The sequence below is a fragment of the Nematolebias whitei genome, chromosome 5 (genome assembly GCF_014905685.2).
Source record: "Nematolebias whitei isolate Nwh7 chromosome 5, NemWhi1, whole genome shotgun sequence".
In the NCBI taxonomy this organism is placed as follows: Eukaryota; Metazoa; Chordata; class Actinopteri; order Cyprinodontiformes; family Rivulidae; genus Nematolebias; species Nematolebias whitei.
Window position 1 is genome coordinate 21,463,013 of NC_056502.1, and position 27,826 is coordinate 21,490,838.

At 38.4% G+C, this 27,826-nt stretch overlaps 2 protein-coding genes across 2 annotated transcripts; both read right to left on the reverse strand.

Moving 5' to 3' along the window:
• Positions 1-1,712: 1,712 nt before the first annotated feature.
• hacl1 (2-hydroxyacyl-CoA lyase 1) lies at positions 1,713-8,999 on the reverse strand. The gene is made up of 17 exons (XM_037676343.1): positions 8,949-8,999; positions 8,700-8,804; positions 8,559-8,599; positions 8,389-8,469; positions 8,236-8,308; positions 8,084-8,161; positions 7,871-7,965; positions 7,666-7,778; positions 7,405-7,540; positions 6,255-6,360; positions 5,993-6,076; positions 5,812-5,913; positions 5,507-5,661; positions 3,882-4,040; positions 3,694-3,801; positions 3,423-3,609; positions 1,713-1,759 (listed from the first exon to the last, which is right to left on the reverse strand). Exons 1-17 carry the CDS (start codon positions 8,997-8,999, stop codon positions 1,727-1,729), a joined length of 1,707 nt encoding a protein of 568 aa, XP_037532271.1. The 3' UTR covers positions 1,713-1,726.
• Positions 9,000-10,244: 1,245 nt separating this feature from the next.
• ankrd28b (ankyrin repeat domain 28b) lies at positions 10,245-27,001 on the reverse strand. Its single transcript, XM_037676342.1, has 28 exons — positions 26,848-27,001; positions 23,692-23,775; positions 23,091-23,169; positions 22,628-22,698; positions 22,338-22,538; positions 20,130-20,217; positions 19,809-19,951; positions 19,472-19,684; positions 18,927-19,005; positions 18,680-18,794; positions 18,392-18,474; positions 18,212-18,275; positions 18,047-18,115; positions 17,827-17,967; positions 17,557-17,668; positions 17,450-17,476; positions 17,228-17,302; positions 16,609-16,810; positions 16,441-16,528; positions 16,246-16,363; positions 14,935-15,154; positions 14,588-14,675; positions 14,398-14,481; positions 13,425-13,570; positions 13,218-13,300; positions 12,997-13,079; positions 12,755-12,846; positions 10,245-11,578 (listed from the first exon to the last, which is right to left on the reverse strand). The coding sequence occupies exons 1-28, from the start codon at positions 26,872-26,874 to the stop codon at positions 11,295-11,297; spliced, it is 3,159 nt and encodes a 1,052-aa protein (XP_037532270.1). The 5' UTR covers positions 26,875-27,001; the 3' UTR covers positions 10,245-11,294.
• Positions 27,002-27,826: the final 825 nt, after the last annotated feature.

The following is a 27,826-nucleotide window of genomic DNA, read 5'->3' on the forward strand; positions in this document are numbered from 1 at the left end:
CTCCAGCATCAACGTGTCGCATGGAGGCTGCACAGCTGCAGAAAGAAAAGCTTTGCAGAGAGTGGTGAAGGCTGCACAGAAGACCACTAGAGTCGTCTCCCCACATTCACAGACATCTACACCTCCAGATGCAGGAAGAGGGTCACCTGCATCATGAAGGACCCCGCTCACCCAGAACACACACTTTTTGCCATGCTCCCCTTTGGTAGGAGGTTAAGGAGCATTAAGTGCAGAACCACTAGACTGAGGAACAGCTTCTACCCTGAGGCTGTTAGACTCATGAATCTCTAACCAGAATAGTCACTGTGAAAAATCACATCATGTTGCTGCTGATCTGTTTCATGTTGCTGCTGATCCGTTTCATGTTGCTGCTGATCTGTTTCATGTTGCTGTGTTCATTCATCCACATCTACTCACACAGACTCATGTTCGTGTTGCTGTTTGGTGTATTGTTTTTATTGTCTATTTGTGCTTACAGCATATTTTTTAGTTGATGTTTTTCTTAGTTCATATCTTAGATCTTATTACTGTTTTTCAATTACATGTTATTGTTGGATGTAACGGGGACCCTGTGTACACAGTCTCGTTCCACCTCATGTACCACATGTGGTGTGAATGACAAAGAAACTCTGACATCTCTGAGCTTCTTCAAACATATGTTCCTTCTCGGGTGCTAAAACCATCTGAGCAGCTGCTTTTGGTTGTACCATAAACCAGGCTGAAGCTCAGAGATCTGGCTTTTTCAGTCGTGGTCCCTGAACTCTGGAACAATCTGCCCCCCATTAGACAGGCCACTTCACTTCCTGTTTTTAAATCTCTATTAAAAACACACCTGTTTTCTCTGGCTTTTAAAACACGGTGATTTCATTTAGAACTTTATTGTTCTGTGTTTTTATGTTTTTCTTTTGATACTTTCAATTGATTTTGTTCATTATTTTTTATTAAATTACTCCCATTGATTTTTATTAAGCACTTTGGTAACAAATGCTGTTTTAAATGTGCTTTATAAATAAAGTTGACTTGACACACAGGGCGACATTTCGTTATATCGCAAATTATTCTTAAATTTATGATGACATACAGTGAAAAATTTCAAGAAGTTGTGATTTTCTAAAATCCACTGCAGAAAAAAAACAAAAAACTTGACAATACAGGCATTTTTTTTAAATAACTATAAATTATTAATAGGTCTTCCCCTTGCCATTTTTTAATATTCAATATTTATTTATTTACTGACAATAAATAAAAAAAGTTTGTCTCATCTTAAATATAGTGGTTTACTTACTGAAATAAGAAAAAAGTAGATTAGTTTTAAGTTTTCTCATTTTGGCATCATTAAGTATTTAATTTAGATAATATGAATAAGCAGAGCATGCTACAATGGTTTTGTATTACTCTGAGAAGCAACAATACAAAAAAAAAAACCACACTGACAAAATGAATAAAGGCTATAGTTTTTATTTTTACTTGGATAACCATCTGAACACACAATTACAAAATATTGAGTTAGTAAAAATACTGATTCTGTATATACAAAAAGTATTTTGTACATTTACAAAGGTTTTAATGTTATATATTTGAAACACTACAGTGTAGTAATACATAATCATAAAAAAATTGTTATTTCATGGAAACAATTTAAAAGAAAAAAAGCATATTTATATTTTTCATTTCCAGAAGAAAACCCATCATTGTTGCCTTGACGATGTTCTGGATGAGGATTAGTCTAGAGGTTTGAGCGAGTGAGCCAAGGAAACTCCTGCAAAAACAAGCACATAGAAAAGAAAAAAGTTGGTCTTTTGTAACAGCAGCTTCTCCTTCGCTCAGACTTGCATTTAAGAAGAAAAAAGATTAAAATCAGATCAGATGAAAGGCAGCACATTTCAGATGAGGAGTCTTTCTACAGAGTCATGGACAACCTTCAACTCTGTCTGCAAATGGTTGCGTGGATACATTCAACATAAACAAAAAGGGCTACGCTTTCTAATTATGGCAGCCCTAAAATAGAAGGGTTAGGTTGGTGTGAGATGGAGGGATTGTTAGTGAAGCATCTGGAGCGAACGGAACAATGTTCAGGATGACATTTCAGTCACAAAGCACTAGGAGGATGAGAGCCTGGACGTCAGAAGCTCTGCGTAAATCCTCAATTTAAGTCTTGTTGATTTTAATCACAACTGGCTTTACTTCTTTAGGGTTCTGACTAGCTAACTAACTCCCGAGATCCAAACGTGTTGGAACACCTGTGGGAAGTTCAGGATTAAATCCAATCCACAGCACTCCCTTTTGTTAAAACCACATGAACCGAAATATTTGTCGCCGCACAATATATCAGTCGGATCAGCTTTTCTCACATCGAGTCAAAAACTCTGAACAGCAGGTTGGACAAATTTGGCACGATGTGAAGCAAGAAGACAGTTACTAGCACAAGTGGAGAGGTTTTAACTTCTTAATCTCAACTTTTAAAAAACAGCACAAAATTTGATTTCAGGAATATTAGGCTCCTTACATCCAACATCTGCCCTTTCTTCACAAATCAGAGAGCAGACAGTTTTAGATTCAGACACAAATGTTAGTCTGGCAGCAGCACGGTGGTGCAGTGTGTAGAGCTGCCGACTCTCAGCGATAAGGTCTCCAGATTGAATCCTGAGCTGAGATCTTTCTGGGTGGAGTTTGCATGTTCTCTCCGTGCATGCGTGGGTTTTCTCCAGGTACTCCGGTTTCCTCCCACAGATCAAAAACATGCATGTTAGGCTGATTAGTATCTCTAAATTGTCCCTAGGTGTGAGTGAATGGTTGTTTGTCTCTATGTGTCCCTGATGGACTGGAGGGTGTTCATGGTGTCCCCCGCCTCTCGCACAGTGATAGATGGATATGGGCACCAGTGATCCCCATAACCCGAAAAGGAAAAAGAGGGTAAAGATAATAGATGGATGACAGAAATTAATTTAAATGTCTGCCCACAGAAAGTTGTAGTTTCAAACTTTGGCCACAGAGTGTGTGTTTTTCTCTCCTATAGTTTAGGTTACTTGTGTTTGAATGAAAATGAGTGCACGTTGTTACAATTAACCAATGCAGTAGCCGTTTTAATTTGTTGTACAAATAGGCTGTAAAATATGCTACTGTAAAATACAAAGTACATTCTATGAAGCTTTGATTATTTTGTACATTTTTGACTTATAGAAATTATTTTAAAATGTTAATTGTTGGCCTTGTACTAGAGATGGTCGACAAACTGAATTTCATTAACATTCTTTACTTTCTCAGTCATCTGTGGGGTAAAGATTAAAGCTTCCTGTTAAATGTATTAACTGAAGAAGCCTTTAAGGTGAGCTTCATACCTCCACGATGACAACTTCACTGGATTCTTTATTTTCGATCAGGTCAGCCCCGACACGTAAATGCTAAAGTAAAGTTGTGCGTACCTGTTGTTTCCTGTCAGACGAAGGGTCAATGAGCACGTTGAGGAGACTGGGTCTTTCCCAGTCGCTCAGGCTGAGCTGCAAGGCGCTGCGCAGCTCCGTCACCGTCCTCACTAGAAAACCTTGACCTCCGAACGCTGCCATGACAGCATCGTAGCGAGCCTCAGGCAGGAGGGACACGGGAGGGGCTCTGAAAAGCAACATCTCATTGCATTACATGGAAACCACCATCAGGGTGAATGCACATTTACTTGCTCACGAAAATAAAACTCACATAGAAGTCAGATCTCCCATTTTTGACAGTTCTTTCCATGTGTCAGAATCTACTCCGCTGTATATACCATTATTATTGATGACGATAATGACCACAGGTAGATTATACCTAATAAAAAAGTAAGGTTGCTGTAAAGTCAAGAGCACTACAAATGTTGATTTCTTTTTCCCCAACTAAGGAAAACCAACCTGCACATGGTCTCAACCTCCATACCAGAAAATCCAAAAGCACTGTCTCCTTCCACGCAGACTACCCTTCTGCTTTTGTTCCTGCTCCTCTCCACAGCAGCTGCCGCTACAGCAAATCCAAGGCCGACTCCCATTGTTCCAAAAGTGCCTGCGTCCAACCTGCACGTCACATCTTAGTTAATACAGTATCTGAAAATAAGATTTTTTTTTTCCAAATGGCATTGATTGTTGTGAAAACTGTTAAACAAAGAGGTATCAATGATAATATAGTAAAAACATACATTATCCTCAAAATATTTAATTTATGTGGACAAGAATAAGCCATACTTATAAAACCAGTTGGTTTTTAAAGTTTACATCTTTGACTTAAATGATTGTTTTTAAATGTGGGTGCAGATCATCCTGCACATGGCTGAGCCTCGTTTATTCCAAAGCTTTTATTAATATTTCCTGACTCATTCAGATGGAATCAGTTGTTAGTTTTAAAACCTCATTGTGTTTTCCTCAGGGTGACTGCTCTTTTATTTTCTCCAGGATTATTATGTCAGCTTCAGTCCAATTAAGTTCAAAAGGTATTTGTTGAAATAGCACAGACAAAAAAATGGAATTGAGTCAAATTTACTCCCAAAAATATGAAATTTAAATTCTTTAGACATTAAACTCTTCGATTTTAATGAAAGCAAATGAGTGAAACACCATATTTTTCTAATTTCCTTCAAGCTTATTTTGAATTGTGCAGCTGTGATGTAAAGAACAGGCAGCTTCCACAGAATGATTACTTTATTTTTCAGAGGAGCAACACTATCAAGTGATGTATGCTATGAAGGTGTAACACTATCCTGATCATCAATTTCTGAGTGCAGTAGTACCTCGCTACTTCGCAGTTCGTTTTTCGCGGTTTTTCAAAATAAGAAAGGACATGACACACAGTTGGCTGATTGATGGATGAGGCGCTCGATCAGCATGGAATTTTTATTTAAAATAAATTATTTAAAATTATTTAGCACCTGCTGCACCTGTGTGCAGTCCACAGCTGCAGAAGAAGCTTCCTGCTGCAGCGGAGAAGTGGGTGTGGCCGAGAGCGCTGGCAGGGAGCTAAAATCATGACATCCTGTGCTCCTTTAGAGCATTTAGAGTTTAGGAACATTGCTTAGAATATTTCAAGTGTGGGAAGGGTTTAAAATGCCTTATATATAGTATATTTATAGTAAATTAAACTGCTACTTACTACTTGTACCAACATTCCTACTTTGCGATGTTTCACTTATCGTAGGGCTTTGGGGTACGGATCTCCTGCGATAAACGAGGGACTACTGAATATAAATTTAGTTTGGAATTAGTATTTTAGAATTTACGTTGGTTCTACGCATATTTTCTTCCATTGGCACAAACGACACAAAACTTTACAAAAAACAGTTGATAAACTTTTAAAATTTGTAAAGTATTGTCGCAAAGTTTTGTTTCAGAACTCCACTGTGTTCCTGTGTTCCCCCCTGTTCGCTTCGGTTCCAGGAATTTCACTAATCCGCCCAAATTTCCTCGCTGGGAATGCAGTTTTATGTATACAGCTGCTTTCAACGGTAACTGAGGCACGGTTTTTAACCTCAACCTAAACTCCGCCTTGCCTGTGCCGAGGTAAGTAGTTATTCAGCATGGTGCGTCCAATATCCATGGTGTTTGCTCCCTCGCTAACGATGATGCAGTCCTGTGGCAGCAACTCTGAAATGTGGTGAAACACTGTGTAGTAGTTCATGGGCAATGTGGCTTTAAGAGAAAGTGCCTAAAAGGAAAAACAAGAACGGTTTAAACATGAATCCAGGATTCATCATATGAGCTGCTTATTTACATATTTTCAAATAAATACCAGATCATATGAATATCTGTAGTAAAATATTCCAGTTTTCTTATACATAAAGGTAATTAAACCCACTTGTGATATTTTTGCATTAGCAGTCATTTTCTCCTTCAGTGAGGTCCACCACTCTGTATTAGAGGGATATTTCCAGCCGTCTTTGCAGACACACATCCTGAGCTGAAGGAAAGAAAAAAAAAAAGGGGCTTTAAAAATAATCCACACACAAAGTGAATCTTTGAACAAATTGATGGCACACCTGAGAAATAACAGCACCGATGTCCCCCAGGAGAGCAACAGCCGGCCTCACGTTGTTGCCCATCTCCTCAGCACAGAGGTCAACCTGCAAAAAGAGAATAACTGTTCGTGATCTGCAGGTCTACAGATGTCCTTCTGTAATAAACTCAGAGACAGGACACATTAATTGTACTGCTGCAACAAAAAGGTTTAGATCAATGTTGGAATTTAGACACATTTTCACACCAGGTATTAGATGTATCCATTTTCAGACTGCTACACACCTGGATGATCTTTACGCTGGCATTAAATCTGGGCGGCAGACCAAAATGCAGAATCCAGTTCAGTCTGGCTCCAAGCAAAAGCACGACGTCAGCCTGGAGGAGAGCTCTTCACAACAGCAAGAAAATTTATAGATGGTTTAGACCTTTTTGGTAGTAAATTAAAACTGCAAAAATCATTTTTCCCCCCCTTTATATAATTGCCACTGAGTTTGAAAACTTTCTTTTGGCTCTGTCAGAGTGAAGCAGAAATATTGCGTAGGCCATAGAGAGCGCTTTGCTGCACCTCAGAGGACAAGTCAATCATCAGAATGCAGCAGAACACAGGTGCAGCTTTTCTTTCCTCACCTTCAATACATATTAAAATTAAAAAATGACCTTATAGACATCTTTCAGGTTATTTTCATATTGCAAAGAAAAACATACCAGTAACTACTTTCCATGAGGTCTATATGTGAAGTCACAATTGTTTCTTTGGCAAGTTGTTATGGTAAAAATAACACCATCCATCCATCCATCCATCCATTTTCTTTACCCGCTTATTCCATTTTGGGTCACGGGGGTCGCTGGTGCCCATGTCCAGCAATCACTGTGCGAGGGGCGGGGTACACCCTGGACGGGTCGCAAGTCCATCACAGGGCCACATAGAGACAAACGAGACAAACAAACATTCACTCTCTCATTCACACCTAGGGACAATTTAGAGTTACCAATCAGCCTAACATGCATGTTTTTGGTCTGTGGGAGGAAACCGGAGTACCCAGAGAAAACCCACGCATGCACGGAGAGAACATGCAAACTCCACCCAAAAAGGCCCCTTGACCGGGGTTTGAACCAGGGACCTGCTCGCTGAGAGGCATAAAAATAACACCCACTATCTTATTGAATCCACAAAGTTTTTCAGCGGTGAATAAATGAAAGACTTGATTGTTGTTAGCTCTTATGTAAAAAAAAACTAGTTTAAAAAATTGACAACGGCCAACAGTTATATTTTGCTATTGCATTTTACAGTTTTTGCCTAAAAACATAATAAAACTATTGAAAAAATCTGTATGTCTAATATGATCAAACTTGTTAGTATTTTTTATTTTGTTTGAGTTAATGTTGATCCTAAATGTTCACTTCTTTAACTTATTTTAAAAGTGTGGCTGACCTTGAGCGGGCAGCAGCGACACAGTGGGGGTGATCGTCAGGTATGACTCCTTTCCCCATAGGGGTGGGGAGGAATGGCAGACCGCTCATCTCCACAAACTCCCTCAGCACAGCCTCCGCTCTGCCATAGGCTGCTCCTGTTGAACACAACAACCCTCCTGTTGTTGTTCTGTCATATCAAATGTATTCACCAGTGGTGATGGGAAACTGATCCTTTTAGCTTGACTGGTGTAATCATTAAAAAAAAAAGACCCTGCGTTACCTTTGCCAACGATGACTAAAGGTGCCTTGGCTGCTTTTAAGACAGAGACAGCCTCACTGACTGCAGTGTGGTCAGCCAAACTCACTGGAGGAGGAGGACAGCAGGACACGTCTCTGCAGGAGAAAAATCATTTCTCAGTGTGTTTTACATCTAGAAAACCTGGAGCTGAAAGAATTAATAATATAACTTGAGAAAAACCACAAACCTCACTTTGCTCCTCTCCACTTTAGCGTTTACCATATCCCCTGCAATGTCAACATAGACTGCACCTGGACGCCCATAAATGCTAGTGCGGACTGCCTGCGAGTAGCCAAACACCACACACCTTCACTCACCACTGTTAATATCATACATCAATACGAATGGAAATCTCTTGAAGACATAACTAAATCAGGATAAAAGCGGATAGCATGATGACCTTCTCTATGACGGAGGGGATGGCTTCCAGACTGCTTGGCCTGGCAGAAAACTTGCTGTACAGGCGGCATGCCTCCACCTGCAGACAAATAAAATCAGAGCCGGAGCATTGAAGCCTCGTCTGGCAGACATTGACAAGAAGTTATGGATCACCTGAGGAAACTCCTGAAAGGCTCCTGCTGTTTCCTGGTTTCGGTCTGAGGACCCTCCTATAACAATCACAGGCCTGTGCAGTAAACACATTCACATTATAAACACAATCACTGCAGCTGTGGCATGCAACTAGGTGAAAGGTTTGAGGAATACCAGCAGTTCATGTTGGCATTAGCCATCCCACCCAAAGCATGAATGAGTCCAGGTCCAGACACCACCAGGCATGCTCCTGGTCTGGGTTCAGAGAACCAGCAGGAGACAGCAACGTGAAGTTAAAGAACCACAGCAGCTGATCATAGTATTCTCTGCTCTGAAGAACTCACCTCCCTGTTATGTATCCAATGGCAGATGCTGCATAACACGCCTGTTGGTGACAGGTTCATTTGTTAGAAATAAACATTACATTGTAATGGTTTTAGCCACAGACTGTGGGCTTGGTGGGAAACACAAATGCAGTGATTCACCGCCTGCTCGTTGCGCATTCCTACGTATCTGATCCCAGCAGCTTGAGCAGCCATGGCTACTTCAATGACAGGAACACCAACTATCCCGAACATGTACTCCACTTTCTGCACACACAAGGAGATTCGTTTTGATCAAAGTGACGCTGAGGTTAAATTAAAAGGTTTTAAAGAGGAGTGAAAGAGTTTACTGACAGATCAACCCTTGAACTTTGACCTAACATGATGCATGATGTTAATTTGCGACCTTACCTGAGTTTTCAGAGACTCAGCGATCAGCTGAGCTCCAGTCACTTCGTCCATGACTGCTCTGTAAAGACTGCTAACCTCAAATTACTGCAAGACTGTCACAGAGAGTTGTTAATGCTCGTTATTAATGAGCCTGCACAGTACAGAAAACTTTACCTCTGTAAAACACACCCCCTTCTGTTGACTTCCGGATTATGAACCAATCGCGTTAAACGCTGGATGTGACCTCATACAGACGTCTTAAAGAGAAACACACAGATTTAACAATGTACATTTTTGATAAGCTTTATACATTCTTAAAATTTCAACAAATGTTTTCAAATCCTGAATAGAACCAAAACCATCGTATTTTTCCAACCTTGTTTTGTTCAGTAAATAGTCTTTCTACTTTGCAGTTTAATTTACATTTGAATTCAAAAATGAGCGGCAAAATGTATTACCATATTTTTCGGACTATAAGTTCCACTTTTTTCCAGTTTGGCCAGTCGTGCGACTTATAGTCCAAAGCAACTTACCATATCTGTTTTTTTCCCCTTATTCATGATGCCATTTTTTACTGACACGTTAAATGTTCATTCATACTGACATGAACCAAAGAGTAAACATTACTAATTGCATCCACGAAAGGGCCCTCTAGGCTTTTGACAACTATATGTTGTTCCTTTACCGTTAAAAGTTAACACAAGTAAAATGCCCCCAAAAGCGATGTGGAATGAGTTTCGTAAATTTACCAGTAACTTCCTTGTCGGACTCGTTGGCTTATGTTAATTAAGCTTGTTCAGGATCCCAGGTATGTTCTGCGTGTTATTTCAGATTAAATGTCTGTTCTTGCACTTTGTGAAATCCACGTCTAAATAAATGTGACATATAGTTTTTTCCTCTTCATGAGGCATTTTTTGACAGATGTGACCTATACTCCAGAGCGACTTATGGTCCGGAAAATATGGTAATCAGTTTGAATTTCAATAAATGTTTAAAGCAGTGTGAAAAAAAATATTTACGAAACATACTCATCATAAGTAGTATTTATTTAACTATTTGATTAATCTAAAAGGTCAGACTAAACCTTTTATCTTAGGTAATGCATTTACAACAAAAGGCACAATAAATAAATAAGCTCAAAACCATTATTAAATAGTTTATTTCTCTTAAAATATACAGCAATCTCAGTACTGAAAGAACTCAAAGAAATTTTGAATTCACAGTCATAATTTCTATTTACATGCTAGTTTCATTCTTCTTCAAGAAAATGTTAGGAAAAGAAAAAAAATATTTTTCATTCTGTTGAATCTAGCCTATGTACAGAGCTCCAGTTATTTTTATTTTTTTCCAGACAAAACTGGGTGTTTTTAAATCATGAAACAATCAAGTGGCTTCCTTTTTTGTTTATTTTCTTTTTTAGCTTAAAGCAAGCAAACTAATACAGCAAAAATATAATTTGAAGGAAAATCAAATCGTGTCCTGTCAGTGGTTTACAGTGCTTCTCCTTTCAGAGCTGAGGATTGACGTCTCAGTACATGTACTTTATTATTTACTTAATGTGCACTTTCACAGCTGCCTCTACAAACTCACGTTTTCTCAGTAACAATTAAAGGCACAAAATCAACAAATCAGAAGCAACCAAAAACAATAGAAATAATTTATTCGTTAAAGACTAAACTGGAACAAACTGGTAACTGTACAAAGGTAGGCTTGCTCAACGTATTAATAAACTGGTGCATGTATCAAAGGTTTTGAAATGAGATCAGCAAATTGATTTCTAGAGTTTTAAGACATTAAAACTGGTATATTAAAATTTTGATCGAAAAAATAAATGATTTCCTCCCTGCATGACTTACAAATTGATGCACATGTGCAGTCTGATAAATGTAGTGTGCAGATAATATTCAATGAAAACTTGTTTTTCTTGCAAACCAATAACCCCCTGAAAATATCCCAGTCTCAAGTCACTTAACTCCGTTAAAACCAAGATAAAAATGCATCCATGTTGTTTTGGTCCCTGCTGGTTTAACTCTGTGGGGTTCGATCGCACCTCTTCAGCATGTTATTGCTGCAGAACAGTTGCTGTCTGCTCAACAAATTCAGTTTTCCACACTGGATAAGTCAGCGTCGATAAAGCAGTGGTTACTGATGACCAGCACCTGCTAAAGGACGCCCACTGCTGGATGAAGTCGAGATGAGTGTGGGACAGCTTGCTGCACCTCCTCCCCCTCCTTGCTCTCTCGTGGTAGTGGGGAATCTTAAGGCTCCTCTGGGGGCTTTCTTCTTTCTTTGCGCACCCAAGCTTGCGGCGCGTGATTTTTAAGACACAGTGCATGTGTTTGTGCATTCCTCCCGTCTTCCCGTCCTTCAGTACGTCTCTGAATCAGAGTCATTGAGCTCCTCGTCTTTGTAGTAGCCGTCGTGATGGCTGATGTTGTTGAAGCTGCAGTAGGAACTGTGCTCTCCGCGTAGTGAAGGCATGCTGTCGAAGGTGACGCTCTTAGAGGGGCTGGCGGTATAGTGGTTAATGGCACTGAAAGGGACAGTGGGGGTTTGGGTGCAGGGGGACACAGGCATCATGGTGGCCAGAATGAGGGCGAGGCAGTCGGCAACGTCTTTGTTGGGGGCACAAGCCAAGGCGGGTGTGTAACCTGAAGAGCACGAAAAGATTGCACACTTTAAGGTTTTAGGATTGATGCTGAACATGTTCAGTGTCAAAGGCAATCATTTAACGCTCGAAAAGATGAAAGGAAGACCCAACTTTTGTAAACAGCTCTTATGTTAAGCTCCTCTCAACTTACAAAAATAAAATAAATAAATAAATAATTACAATAAACTAACTGTCATTTAAAAAATTGTGCTTCTATATTCTTAGAAAACCTGCTGCCATTGACAGATTAATTTAACTCCTAATCCTCATGCCATTCATCCATTATCTTTTACCCGCTTATTCCTTTTCGGGTCACAAGGGTCACTGGTGCCCATCTCCAGCAGTCACTATGTGAGAAGCGGGGGACACCCTGGACAGGTCTCCAGTCCATCACAGGGACACACAGAGACAAACGAGACAAACAACCATTCACTCTCTTACTCACCTAGAGACAATTTAGAGTTACCAATCAGCCTAACATGCATGTTTTTAGTCTGTGGGAGGAAACTGGAGTACCAGGAGAAAACCCACGCATACACGGAGAGAACAAGCAAACTCCACCCAGAAAAGACCCGCGGGCCGAGACTTGAGCCAGGGCGACCTTCTCGCTGAGAGGTGCCACCCCTAATCCTCATGCATTTTTATAAAAATGTTCATTCGTACTCATCTGCTCAAACAGACTCATGTTCGTTGCTGTTAGACATATTGTTTTTTGTACTACTAGTGCTTAGTGTATTTTTAGTTTAACGTTTTTCTTAGTTCATATCTTAGATCTTATTACTGTTTTTCTTTATAATTTATACTTTTGTTGGATGTAACCGAGACCGTGTACACAATTTCGTTTCACCACATGTATGACAAATAAAGACATTTTGACTTAAAAATATAAAATTGTCTTCTATTTTGTTTTCCTCCCATTATTTAGTTCTATTTTTCTTCTTGAGAAGTGATTCTTTAATGCCGGTATTGACAGCTCCAGATCTGCACACCTCTGCTCAGCGTTGCTATGTTGACTTGCTGTCTAAACTTCTTGTGACATGGCTGCTCTTCCTGCCTCCCCCCTAAGCCTGAAGTTTCTTGCTGTTCAATAGAAGCTTTTTTTCCTTTCTGGCCAAACAATGTAATTTTCTGATACATTCTGAGCACAAACATGCAGAAAATGCTCCAGTCTATTTACCATTCTCATCGACTGCAAGGACACTGGCTCCCTTTGCGAGCAGCTCTTGCACCACCACAATCAAGCCATTTCTTGCAGCTACGTGCAGAGGCCTAAAAGGAAACAAAGTTTAGATAACTTGTTTGGTGTTTTTGACTTTTTAAAATTGCCCCCCTCAAAAAAAAAAAAAAAAAAAAAAAAAAATTAAAACAAAAACTTAAATCAATGTTAAAACAAAGTTGAAAAACTAATGTGACACTTACGTCTGTAAGGCTGCATTTGTAGCATTAATGAGGTTTCTGTCTGTAATCTTCTCCAATATCAACAAGGCACTGGTTTCATGTCCCTGTAGGAAACACATGCAGTGTAATAGGAATTAAAAAAAGACACATACAGTAACTTAAGCCATGCATTAGATCCACACGTAACGCAAGCTGCTGTATACAGTAATGGCTTAACAGCGCCATCATAGGGTACCACGAACCTTACTGCAGGCCAAATGAAGTGCAGTGTTCTTCAACGCATCTTGTAAAGTGAGATCTGCTTTAGCGCTGCTCACCAGCAGCTCTATGTCAGAATGAAAGAATCATATCCAGGAAAACAAATTCAAGTTAACTTCATATTACACTGTTTATTAATGCAACACTGCCCTGATTATTAAGGCTGATGAAAAGTACGGAGGTGTTCATACCAACGGCATTGGTTTGGCCATTCTCTGCAGCCATCATGAGCGGGGTTTTCCCTGCAGCATTGACACAATTGACCTGAGCATTGTGGCTCAGCAGCAGCTGGAGACACTCCACATGGTCAGTGAAAGCTGCAGCATGAAGAGGGGTCCTACACACACACACACACACACACAAAAAAAAAAACAACTATAATTGGCAAAAGGCAAAAACATACCGTATTTTTCGCCATACAAGTCGCACCTTTTTGTATAAATTTGCAAGTCCTGCGACTTATACACCGAAGCGACTTATTTATGTTTTTTCCACCCATATTTATAACCCTATTTTTGGCTGAGATCTGACGATTTCACTCATTCTGACATGGAAAATATTAAACATTTCCATTTTCAGACGCTAGATGGCCCTCGAGCAATATGGCAAGACAAGCGTCTCATTAATAAGTAAAAATGGCTATTAATGAGACATTTGGCTTGCCGTACCAAGCCACCTTCGTCTCGCTCCGGAACTCCTGGAGCAAACATCAAATCAGCTGCATTTCGCCGCACAGACGAAATTCAGCCGATTTGACCATTAAAGTGCATTTATTAAGGAAAAGTTCAACTGAGACACACCTTTGTCGCACAAACAAATAACTGTTTTTAGGTGGTTATCTTGTTAAATTCTTGTTGAAGTCCTCTCGTGCATGCTCCTGCGGCCAGTTTTTGGCACAACACCGGCTCATGTTTCCGGGTGGTCAGCGGCGATGCATAATAGATGCAGAATAGATGTGACTTACATGAAACGCAACTTATTTACTTTTTTTCCCACTTTATTAGACATTTTTGGACTGATGCAACTTATACAGCGGTGCAACGTGTACGGTAGCAAGTACGGTAGGTATTGAAAACCTAAACCTTAAAATTACTAAGATCCCAGAATGAGATGTACTTATTAAGGCTGATAAAATTGCTACTGGGCCTCTACAACTGTACATACCTATTTTTGCTGTCTTTGGCGTTAACAATGACAGGGCCTAACGTGTCTATCAACATTTCAGCTGCACCTTCGTTGTCACGGATTCTAAGAAGAGGAAGGGGGGGGAAAAAAAAAAGCTTAAGTGTGTAATCAATTGGACCCTGGACTCTTTGGTCCATTGATTGAAACAAAAGACAGCTCAGGATCTTACACAGCACAGTGGAGAGGGCTGAAAGGATTGCCTTCTGCCTTGTGAAAAATCTCTTGTTCCAGCAAAACCTCCACACACGTATCATGACCTGTGGGAAGGAAAGCATTAACTAAATCAGATTATAAAAAAAAAAAAAAAAAAAAAAAAAGCCACTATCAGCAATAAAAATAAAAATCAACCAGAACATGAAACAAAAAAGCGCTCGTCCACTTTAAATCTACTTATTCTAAAGTGCTCCACTACTCATTTGATGCATTTTACAGCATAACTTATTTAACAGAATGCATCTATAAAACATCAGAAAATATTTCCGTCTATGTATTGATTGTTTTGTGCAGACGCTGTACCATTGTAGCAGGCCCAGTGCAGTGGCGTGTAGCCGTGGCTGTCTGTTAAGGTAGTGAGTGTTTCCACCGACTGGGCGGCGTTCAAAAGGCCTCCGAGTACCCCGATGTGTCCGCATGCTGCTGCCAGGTGAATCGGCGTGCGACCTTTACAGTCCCGCACCATGAAGTTGGCGCTGTGCTGAAGCAAGGCCTCCACACACTCTTCATGCCCGGTCACTGCCTGCCAACAAAACACGTTACTGATGGTGTTTGAAAACAAGTTTTTACATCCCTCAGCAAACTGCATGTGTCAGTAAACTTGGAAATATTTCAACAAGCTACAAATCTAACAAAATGTGGACAGAGAGACACTTTCTCATGATTAACTGTGCGAAAGGTCTTAAAATCTTTGTGGCAACCTCACACAAACAGAGATAAAATGTAATCCACGTTCTATAATATTCAGCTCCAAAACATTTTGGCTCGAGTTTTTTCAAATGGATTTCAGTGGAATTGTTTAAAGATGTCTGAATTCACTGAAGTTGAGATTTGTCTCTTTTATCTCTTAAATTTTGTGACTATCCACACACACACAAAAAAACAACAACTACAATTTACAGGAAAGTCTTATTTCATAAATTTTTTACGAAAATTATTGCCACACACCTCAAAGCACATTGTTATAATCTATGTTTCATTTATTCTTCTATGGAAACCATGTCTACAAATTCACAAGAAAACGTCACCTTCAGTGTCCTCCGAACCTTCCAGCAGCACTTAGTTCTTGTTTAACAAACATCAATTAATGCCATTTTCATATATCTTATCACAATTCTGAATTCAACAAGACAAGACAGTTTTAAAAGACAACTTCAGTAAAATATACATCAACTGTTAATAAGTTTTGAGCATGGTCATTCAAAACTAAACTTAATTAATGTTTCTTACACTTTCTTAATAAATTATAATGGGAATGTCTCTAAAAAGAGCAAATCTTTAAAATAATAGGGATACAAATTACATAATGTATTTATAAAATAAATCCCATGGCGGGGGATTTTGGTAAGCAGGGTGCTCGGTTCTGTTGACAGGGCGGGGCACTCTCCTTGGATAATGGTAGGGCTAACACTGATTATTATATATGTAACAAAACAAAACTGTCTCGACTATATTTAAAAAATTGGAAAGGTTTAGATTAATAAAATATTTTTGAAAACTTATTTTATTTTTAGAAATCCATATAATTTAGCAGAAATATCAGTGTGTCAGCATATACAACTTTTTGGCAATACTAAAAGTAATTTGTACGCAACAATGTTAATATCTGCTTACTCCTCTATGCAAAGCAGTCCTGCCCCACTTGTCTTTGGCTTCAACGCTGGCTCCTTTATTAAGGAGAGAATACACACAATCTGTGTGACCACTCAGGACTGACAGCATCAGAGGGGTTCTAAAAATACAAGATAAACATAATATAAGAATTTATATAAAAACAACAACAACAAAAAAAAACATATGTTTACTTACTGTCCATTTCCATCTTGAATGTCTACTGCACTCTGAAGATCAGCATTTCCAATCAACAACCGTAAACATTCTGAATGACCATTTGTGGCTGCAGGAAAGGTTAAAATATATTAGAGTTCACAATTATACATGCAATCAAGTTCAGGTTTTGTACAACTCAATATATACCTGCAGCGTGTATTGGGGTTCGTTTCAAAGTAAAATCCTTCACCAAGATAGAGGCTCCCTGGTTGATTAGGACATCCACACACTCAACGTGGCCCTTGAAGGCAGCCAAGTCGAGGGGTGTACGCCCTTGGCTGTTTCTAACATCCAAATCCAGCAAAGACTGAACCAGAACCTCCATGGCTTGATGGTGGCCATGATACGCCTAGAAAAACAAATCCAGTGTGACTAAGATAAAATAGAACTGATCACACTGATATAACTACATATAATTTCACCAGTAAAGAAATAGTTTACTTCATTTTTGTAGCTTCAGCCATTTTAACATTAAAACAAGTAATGAAACTTGAAAAACTGGTTCCAATAAGAGACAGAATCAGGGCAAAACCTAGCTGAACTTGTGGCATGTAAAGATGTGTGATACCCCACAGAAAAAACAAAAACAACAACAACAAAAATAGGACCTGACTAAAGTGTGACTTTGCAATCAAAATCTGTTGGTTTGTTTCGTTGGTTTGTTTCTGGTTTTGTAGCTTCCTAACTAATATAGTTTAATGAAGCAAGTTTGCTATTGGTAAAAATGTAGCAACAAAGTCTAAAAACAAGTATACACTTTACTCACAGCTAGGTGCAGGGGGCTGACAGGAGCTCGGACATCCGAGTCATTCAGGATATCTGTCCCTGAGGTTTCCATTAGCTGAACACATTAGAAACATAAGTTAGAAGCAACTTTTGAGATGATTTTTTCCACTTATTCTTGAAGCTCAGCACTATAAATGAACACTATTATGGTCAAATTCTAATTTCATATTTTTTAAACACTGATTAGAAAAAAGACACTTACCACATCTAAGGGTGTCTCACTTGCAATCTGTCAAAGCATGAATCAAAAATGAATGACCTACATAAAAGCATGTCAGTTTTGTGTTTTTATGAGTGTATATTGCTCACCAGCTCTAGGCAAAGGCGGTGTCCATACGCTGAGGCGTAGTGCACAGCGTTGTAGCCCTGATTGTCCCGAATCGCTGGATTCGCATCATTTCTCAGTAAATATTCCAGGCACCTGCAAACACAACACAGAGACTGTAGTTAAAAGAATTGTGGTTCCTAACCCTGAACAGATGCTCTGAATTATTGATAACGCAAGTGAGCTCATAAAATCTGCCTCTCGTGCAAAAACTAGTCACTAAAAATGCTCTGAAACGTTCAAGTATTACTTACTTTCCATCTGTGTCGGAGGCAGCGGCGTAGTGCAGAGGAGTGCAGCCCCGCTCGTCCAGGTCATTGACCCCGGCCCCCGAACCCACCAGAGCAAACAGGCATTGGTAATTACAATTGGCAGCAGCGTAGTGCAAAGGAGTCCTGGAAAAAAACAAGCACGGCTTTAGTTCCTAGTTTAAATGTGCCTCTTGATCCAAATCCATCTGTAAATACAACAAACCTGCCAAAGCTGTCCTTTCTGTTAAAGTCTGCCCCCGTGTTGAGAAGAAGATTGAGACATTCCAGGTTTCTAGGGTAGACAGTTAGTTACAAAATGATTTTTTAAGTTTCTTTAAGCATATACTCAATTAGTTCCAAACATAATGTACAGCTAGCCTGTACTCACCCCCCAGCAGCTGCAGCATGTAAACAAGTCCTTCCAAAGTCATCAGGTGTATCGATATCAAAGCCTAAACAGAGTGATAAATTACCAACAAGCTCTCAAACTGATACTTTACAGAATTTAACACTGGAACATCAAAAATGTCAAGAATGTTAACTTTATAAAATTAAAATTCATGCTCACCTGAAGACAGGAGTTTACGACAGCAGTCTGAGAAGCCGCTGAGTGCAGCCAAATGCAGCGGGAACATGCCGTGAATCCCTCGTCTGGTAAAAAGACACTCATATTAGCTGTAACATAAACTGCTTTTACTTGAGACAGACTTGGCTATTCACTCACATTACAGAGCAGAAGATCGCTTGTGTGACATGCTTTTTCATTTTGAACTCTCAATACCCAGAATAAAAATCCTCAAACTTTGCAAGTTAAGCTAGAAAATTTGCAGGAAAAACAGCAGTCAGGTGTCCTTACTTAGCGGTGTCAGCTTTGTTGGTGATGAGCGTGTTAATGAGGAGCTCGTGTCCATATCGAGCTGCAATGTGTAGTGGAGTGTTCCCGTTTTTATCTTCACAGTCAATTTCGGCACCTTCAAGTGAATGAGTAAAAAGAAAAACAAACAAATAAAAAACAATAAAGCATTTAGCTCCATGCTTTACTTTCCCAGTGCAATAACACAAATCAAATGAACGACTGAAGCAGATTTTCTTGAAAAGCTCACCATTTTCAATGATTGCTTGAGACCTAGAAAACCTTCCATGGATCGCAGTCATATGAAGAGGGGTCTTACCATCTTTACTCTAAGATCAAACAAAAACATACTGAAATCACAAGTTGTATGTTTTTTCTACTACAACTAAAGGGCCCTGCATATTCCATCTGAAGCTGTGAAAACGACTCATTGTCGTAGTTTCGTTGTGCCTTTTTTCCCCTCATGGTACCTTCGCCCACCCCTTCTTTACTGACACAAGGCCTGGACCGAACTTTTTCTCACAGGGTCAAGTATTGTGTGATTGATCAGAAGTTTGTGGACATGACTCTCTAAGGTACACAAAGGTAGTCAACTGACCAAAAACTCCTGGATGGAGATTGTGCAGACATTATGAACAAAGGAGTTTTTGTCACACAAACAAGTTTGAACACTGACTTGCTCCGAAAAAAAACATTTGGTAACTGAATAACACAGACAACGATTACAACATGCACATGTTTTTCTCCAATAACTAATATTCCAAAAATGTGAGTAAACGTTCTGGTTCTACTGACCTTTATGTTGACATCAGCCCCATTGCACACCAGGAGCTCCAGACAGAGCGCTCCATGGCGTGAAGCAGCGGTGAAATGGAGTGGTGCGAAGCCCTTCTCGTTCACCTGGTTGACATTAGCTCCACAGTCAATGAGTTCGTTCACAACCACATCCTGCCCGTTGTAGCAGGCCACATGTAGAGGTGTGTTGCCATATGCATTGGGCTCATTGATCTGAACAGCAAAATGATAGAGAACTTTTTTTTTTAATCAAAACAAACCGGTACAAATATAAAATGACACAATTCAGTCATAATAAAAAAATATCATGCATGAGAAGTCTGTAGGTGGAACTTACATCCACTCCTAAATCCAGGAGGTATTTGACAACACTAATCATTCCACTAGAGGCTGCCGCATGTAGGGGGGTGTAAGATTTCTTATCCTTGCAGGCCACTTCAGCCCCATGAGAAGCCAACAACTTCACCACCTCGATGTGTCCTGAATGCACACAAATTAAATACATTAGCAAGAGTCTTTGTTCACCTACTCACATCAGAATGTGAATCCTTATTTAATACATTTAAAAAAAAAGAATCAAGTATTTTCAAACTTCTGAAAAGGTCTTACAACTACAAAGACACTTCCAGAATATTATTAATATTATGTTTCTTTTTACCCATGTAGGCTGCCCAGTGGATTGCACGGCGATCCTTCTTGTCAAAAGCATTAATGTTGGCTCCCCTGGAGAGCAAGAGCCTCACCATCTAAGAGGAGGAAGACAACAAAAAAAAGAGCTTAATTTAACTATCAGACGATGTTGAAACCAAAATACTATCAATTCTTTGTTTCACATTCTAGATATTCAATGTGTACCTGCTTAAATTAGAAGTAATGGACCTCTCACTTCTAAGCTGCTAACAAGACCATGCCGCTAACAGAACAGAACCATGATGCTGAAAGAACCTCACTGCTAACCGAATCACACTGTAGATGCATTTCTTTTTCCAACTTTGGCGCCTTATTTTTTAGTATTTTAGTGGTATTTTTTAATGTTTTTTTAATATGTTATTAGTATTTTTAACATGTTTTTTAGTATGTTAGTAGTATTTTTTAGTACGTTTTTAGTATTTTTGCTGCATGATTTGATATTTCTTGTTTTCTTTTTTTTTGGTGAGTTGAGACAGTTCTTCTCGTGCTAAGCATTTCATTGCATTGTTGACCTTGTGTTGATTTTGCACATGACAAATAAACCTAACCTAAGACTAATGTAAATAAATCTAAACAACACTCAAAAAACTTTTTTTTTCCACCTGTACTAAGATTAGATTAATAAAACTGTGTGACCTTTTCCACTCAGTACAAATATGCCAATTGTTGCTACAAATATATTAGCAGAAAGCAGTAAACTGTAATGCATCAGATACGCTGTGAAAGTTTTAGTCACCAAGTTACCAAGGTCACACCTAATATTCTCAATAGTTTATATTTGTTGTAATTCTTGGAAATAAAACCATAATTGAAAATGGTCTCGGACCATCACCTTTTATATAAACCCAAGATGTTTGCAGTCTTTCAATCACCTATTTGCAATTGAGTACATGACTACAGTGAATCATTTGCTTGGAAGAACATGACTGGACAAGAACATCAGTACAAATTCCTAGAGTACAAGTCCAACAGTGTTAGTCTGTGGCTTAAAATACATACTTTTTAATTTTATTGTAATATATTGGTTTTTTTTTTTTTTAACTATCTTTTAGTTTGTTGTACTGTTTTGTAAGACTAGACTGGGTTTGTGTAACACCTACACAAAAGACTGATTAATAACACTACACTAAAATCTACATCACAAAAATAACATGAGCTCAGGGTCAGAATACCGGTAGTTACCGGTATTTTTCTATCTACAATATTATAGAAATTTGCCACAGTACGTCCCACCGTAGTTAGATCTAATTTATATATATATATATATATATATATATATATATAATAATGTTCCTGTCTTTAGTATTTTACATCGATTTATAATGTAGCTGTTTTTGCTTTGTTTTTTAATATCATTTTCTCTCATTTGTTCTTCTCTGTCTGTATGCTTGCTATTATGATTGTCTATTGTTGTCATCATTCTTTGTTAAATTCAGGTCTCTCTTGTAAAGGAGTCCTCGGGGCTCAATGAGACTAACCTGTATAAATAAAGGTTGAATGAATTAATTAATTTGTGGGCAAAAATGTATTTAAAAAGAGACATTATTTATCACTCATTTATATTACATGCAGCACAAACACACTAAAAGCAAACGGAAAGACGGACGATATTATGAAATGATAAGAGCCAATGAGCTACTCATTACTTGTCTAATTGATGCATTATGTGTATAAGCCTAAAATGAATAATTTGCTGTGGCTATTATGTGTGTGTTGTTTGTGGCTACTCTGATGCAGCTGCTAAGAGCAGATAAGCAGATCCATGAGAGATTATTAAATTGTTTCATTTCAAATTTGGACAAAATATAACTGTTGTTCCCTCTTGTTATTTATTGCACACTGTAAATGGCTCATTGCGTTTACATATTTTATTCTGCGAGCAGAAGCACTTTGAGTGTATGGAGGGGATGAGGAAGTAATGACAACAGCCAAGCATACAAGTGTATAAAATCAAGACTGATCTGACAGATTGGAATTAAAAGTTGTATTTATGTACACGTAGAAAAGAGAATAACCCTGTTAGCAGCACTTCAATACTAAACAGTCTGTGCATCTGATTAGAATGATAAAGCTCTGGCATTTTTTATTAATTACAGCACAAATAGTCAATACTTAGACATTAAAGCACCTCTTGTGTACAGCTTAGAGCTCAATGAGACTTTAGGTTTAATATTACCTCCAGGTGACCGCTGAAGGCTGCATGATGCAGTGCAGTGCGGCCTGCTCGGTCCGATACATTCACATTGCTAAGAAGAGGAACGAGGGCTTCGGCACAGCGAACTGCCTTATTGGCTGCTGCGATGTGAAGGGGAGTCTGCCAGTTCTTGTCTCTAGCATTTACATCTGAGGAGTGTTTCAGTAACACCTGGACAGCCTCCTGTAAGAAAACATAAGGCAAGTGTTTACGTTCAACGTTGTTATTATGTAAAATGGGACCGACTCAGAACCAGATGAGCATTTGCCTACCTCACTGCAGGAAGCCACAGCCCGGTGCAGGGGAGTCAGCCACTTGCTATCTTTGGCATTTACTCTTGCGCCTACAAAAGTCAGAAGGACATAGACCATTAAACAGTTCGATATCCTAAAAGTAACATAATTTCACACCATCTGGCAACATATGCATTCAGTTGACTTCCTCGTTTTGAATGCATTATTTTAATTAAACGTTTGCATTCGTCAGTGAACACTACCATTCGTTAAGAACCAAAAGCAGAATCCCCATAATTAGCAAAGTAATAGAAATTGTGAATGATCTGGTAAATTAAGTTGATTTTCAAAAGTTTAAAAGGAATGCAAACAACATAAAGAGCTGCATATATGCTGAGCTATAATGACAAGTTACAGCCATTTCTGGCATATTTTCAACATTACGCAGGTGTAAACAAGCTTATAAGACAGATGATACATCACAGCCGATTAGAAACCATACCTGATAGAATCAACAGCTCTATAATTTCTGCATCTCCAAGATAGGCAGCAGCATGCAGAGGAGTCCGCTTCTCGTTGTCCTGTAATAAGCGAGTAAAGACACTGATGTGATTATTATGGAACAGAACAGCTCAGCTTGTTTTCTTTCCCTACTTTGGCTGGGCTGGATCCAACATTAAAAGTCAATATTTTTATTGTTCCCATTATACAGTAATGATAATGCAAGTGACTATGAAAAAATAATAATAATCAGCTTTGCTTTACAGCACAAAGTGGGTTAAACCCACAGTCAGAAAAACATTCCAGTGAAACACAAACAAGTGTAAACCAGCCATATTTTGAAACAAGCACCCCCACCAGAACAGTAATGGTGAGGAATGCAATAAAATAAGCGCAGTCAGGTTGTGCGGTAGGGACAGTTAAAAAAAGAAAATAAAAAACACGAGCCAATTTTTATTCAATATTTGTATGTACATGCTGCACGAGTGCTTTCAAGGACAGTTACAGCACACGTGAGAGATTTTATATTCAGTTTTCTAGCAATGTTATGAAACTAACAATATGAGGAAACAGATGCAGATGCCAAAAACAGCTGGAATTACCTGTGCATTCACATCCTCTTTTTTGAATATGAGCGAACGTACTTCATCTGGGTCCACATTGAAAATGGCTTTCAGCAAAGGAGGCTGAAACAGAAGAATGTAATAATATTAATAAGAAGAATAAAATTCAAAACTTTGACATGACATGTAACAATATGTTTAAATGGCAATCTTCATTTTGCATCATTATAAAGGAGGATTTTAATTGCAAATCTTATTTGATCGGAAATTAATTACTTTCAATAAATTAGTAAAATGTGGTGTAAAAAAGGCAGAGTTGTGATTATATAGCAATATGAGATTTGGTTGTACAGATGGTTAAATGTACATTGCAACAAAATGATTATTACTCTACATTTCACTGTCGAAACAGCTGCGTCACAATTTCTACCACTGCAGAGATTAACTTAAAAAAAAAACTTGTAAAAAACAAACAAACAACAAAAACCACCATCTTTATGTTTTAAATGTGCTGCTCATCTTCATTTTGCCTCCAAATTATTATTATTTTTCTAAGCCTAGTAGTTCTGATGATGATTGTATAAAAAATAAAAACAGAAAAAGGCATGCAGCCGATCTGGGGCCAAACATCTATCATGATCACAAGATAAAAAATAAAATAAGATAAATAAATAAGAACATTTTTATGTTTTTTAATGAATGAAGTGGAGGACCGTAATGCTGTCCTCAACATGGGCTGTGCAAAATAAAAACATCATAATATAAATATGTGAATTTCATTCTAATTTTTCAAACGTACATAACTATATTGTAAAATTATTAAAATCAGTCAAAAGTAGGTGTGTTTTTAAAACAAGAAAACTGAAACCATATAAAAGTTTTACTATTTATGTGAGGTCACTCAGAAGTTTTTGACCAACACTTCCTGTAAGACAAGACTGTCTTTACCTCTTGAGTAAAAACCAAAAGCAAAGCAAACTTTGACAAAGCAGGATGATCCTGTTTGCTCAAAGAAAACATACATCATCTTACAAAACCCATTATCTCTCTTACTTAATTTCATTTTCAATAGCAGAAAATATATTAAACCTTAATACGTGAGAAGAAACAAAAAAAGCTGATCAAATTTGTATTTGAACAGTCTATCGCTGTGCAAACATGAGCTAACTCTTCTCTGAAAGTCAGAACAATGCAGCATGTCGAGTTACATTAATTCACTTAGACTTGTTCCCTCATTTAACCTACCAGGCTGCCCAGCCAGTCAATTACCTAATGTGCAGCCATGCAGTTTGGAAGACTTGGTGGATAAACTACTTCTGCTATGTAATAAGCTGAGTCACATAATTTTAAAATGAAGTCTGACAGGGCTAGCTAAACGTTAAACTCTGTCTGCACTACTTCTAAATATGCATCGGTGGCTCAAAAGCCACAAGCATTAACCTTCATTTTACAAGGCAAATCCCATTGAGATCACGGATCTCTTTTGCAAGGGAGGACTGGGCCTGAAGCCTGAAGGCAGCCTAACATACATGTTTGTGGACTATAAACAAATCCAAAAACAAAGTATAAACCTTAGTAAAAGGACTTAAAGTTAGTTTCATCTATAGCTGCTAAACAGGTTGTGCTGAAAGTAGAAAACTAAGTAAGGCAGAAATGCATGGTATATATATTAAAAGAAAAATGCACAAACACAAAGTGGCTTATTTTTAAATTTGATTAAAAATGATCATTGCCATGCAGGGACCAAATAACATGCAGCTGCATTTTAAACACAAAACAGTCCTCTTACTTAGATATTATGAATCTCACTAATGCCCGCAGGGTACTACAAAGGGTAGAGTGGCTGCTGATGAATTCAGAGTAACAAGCAGGCAATTGTGCTGCTCCCTCTAATGATTTTTGTGTTGCCGGCACGATGAAAAAGAAAAAGACAGAATCTGCATTTAGTTCTTTTCAGTTCCCCAGCCATGGATGTGCAGTGGCGGACATTTTTCATGCTCTTGTCTAGCTACTGGACTGTGCACCTCCTCTACACATAGAAGCCAGGCTACTTAATACCATCACCATGGAGACAGCTCTTTGGCAACTTCACCAGCTCTCAGGAGCCCCGGCACACAATCATTCAAGCACGCAGAAAATAAAAGACACATGCGCACACATATATGTGACAAGAATAGCACGCATGAGCAAAACAAGCCATCGGAGCTGCAACAGAGGGCTATTCTCATTTTCACAAGTAGGTGTCAGGTGTTAAATATAGCAAAAAAAGGACAAGTCTACTTCCTTCAGTCATCTCATTGAAATTACAATTATTACACAGTGATGGCTGCATATTTAACCTTCACATAATTAAACTTTAAACTGAAAAACACTTATTGCAAAGCTTTTGTAGATATTTAAACTATTTACATGTAAACAAGCGACAGTCTTGTGGCAGCCTGGGACACATCTTATGCACTACTACAACTATTTAAAATAATACATGTAAAAATCACTAAACTGGCACTAGATCCCAACTCTTCCATGATCATCTAATCATAACTTCTGGTTATTTTCTGGTCTAATTTAGGGTAACATTTAGTTTATAAAAGTGTAATCTAAAAAAAAAGAAAAAGAAGAAGCTAATTTTACTACTTTAGTGTCCTCCACTGTTTTAGGCAACACAAACTACTCCAGCTTTGCGTTACCATAGTGTAAATATTTCACAAGTACAGTTGACACATCAACAGATCGCTTTGACTCACTGTTATGACAATAATCACACGTCATTAGATATTTACTGACCGTGTTTACCTTTACAGAGATCACTCAAGTCTGGTCAAGTGTCGTTTTGTTATAATATCTTAACAAGTTGCTTCGTAATTGTGTAGCCAGTAGCGTTTAAAGGTTGGCTCTGGCTAATTGCTGGTGATAAACATCATGAATTAGCTGGTTTGAACTTAATAACCGCATGAAATTCTATGACGAAATACCAGCGTTTCAAATTTAATTCACCAGGCTGCCGTTGAATTCCATTTAAATTAATTCGTGCTTGTTATTTTATTTATTCTAGCTTCAGGAAATGCATTAAAACATGCTTCCGTTTCAGACACCAGCAACACAGGCTCGAATTACATTCTGTTGTTAAGCTAGGCTAACGTGAGCCAGCCCACATTCTAACTTATACCAATGTTTTCCGAACTAAAAATCACTCACCTGGTCTCGAATTTTGAGAACCACCATATTTTGGGGGGGTTAACTGCTCTCATCCAGATTCATAAAGCGGGATTGGTCACTTCCCAAACAGCACTGTTTGATCTTGTCTGCTGGAGGCCTGACGAGCACTTCGGCTAGCTTCCTATGCTGGCACGAGAGCAGCGGAAACTCCATAACATTACCGCCACCACATTTCACCTCTAAAAGAAACGTAATGCGATTGACTGAGCCTGCGCAAAGTTTCAGTATGCGGCTCTCTGATTGGTTGTTACTAACGGCACTGTGTGACGTATGCTCTATGTTGAACTGTGCATTTTCTTTATGTTGCTACTTATTGAATTATTAACCGTCTTAGGCTCTTTGAAAAATATGAAATTAATTCATAGTACAATGTACCCATAAATATGCACTTCAACTAATTATTTATTGCTTTGTTTACTTCATTGAGTCGTATTAACACCGCATTTTTATTTTACTCAATGTGATTCATGCTGAACGTGCACCTGCAAAAAAACACAAACAAATTGAAATGCTATATTTTACTGGATTGTACTCAGATATGCAATTAAAATAATCAAAACAAGTCCAATGTTATAAATCTCGTGGAAGAAACGTGCAGGCAAAGAAAGCTGCCCAAATTAACAAATCAATCAATGATTTAAATGGCGTCAAATATGATGAAATTTTGCCCTCTAGTGACTTATTCCTCAATTACAAGTAAGTTTTGAAAGGTGCATGCGTACAGTCCTGTATATCTGCTCCCTAGTCGATCATTTATATAGATGCATTTGAAAAACAAAATTCTGATGATTATTTGTAATTCACTGGATCACAATGCACCCTACATGTTTTATGCAATTTTTAAACTGTAGAATGTTGTATATACAATAATACACATTCTCACAAAACAGCCTATGCATTTAATAACTGGGTGTCTTGTCAGTGCTTGGGCCAATACTCTTTACTTTATATATGCTTC

Excerpts from the sequence above, each read along its gene's own strand:
- hacl1 (XM_037676343.1), bottom strand. The coding sequence starts at position 8,999 with ATGGACGAAGTGACTGGAGCTCAGCTGATCGCTGAGTCTCTGAAAACT. Across the intron at positions 8,600-8,699 it reads GAATGCGCAACGAGCAGGCG|GCGTGTTATGCAGCATCTGC; the intron begins GTGAATCACTGC and ends TGTCACCAACAG. Across the intron at positions 7,779-7,870 it reads GTGGAGAGGAGCAAAGTGAG|AGACGTGTCCTGCTGTCCTC; the intron begins GTTTGTGGTTTT and ends TTTCTCCTGCAG.
- ankrd28b (XM_037676342.1), bottom strand. The coding sequence starts at position 26,874 with ATGGTGGTTCTCAAAATTCGAGACCAG. Across the intron at positions 23,170-23,691 it reads AAGAGGATGTGAATGCACAG|GACAACGAGAAGCGGACTCC; the intron begins GTAATTCCAGCT and ends CGCTTATTACAG. Across the intron at positions 11,579-12,754 it reads CCTTGCAGTCGATGAGAATG|GTTACACACCCGCCTTGGCT; the intron begins GTAAATAGACTG and ends CGTGCTCTTCAG.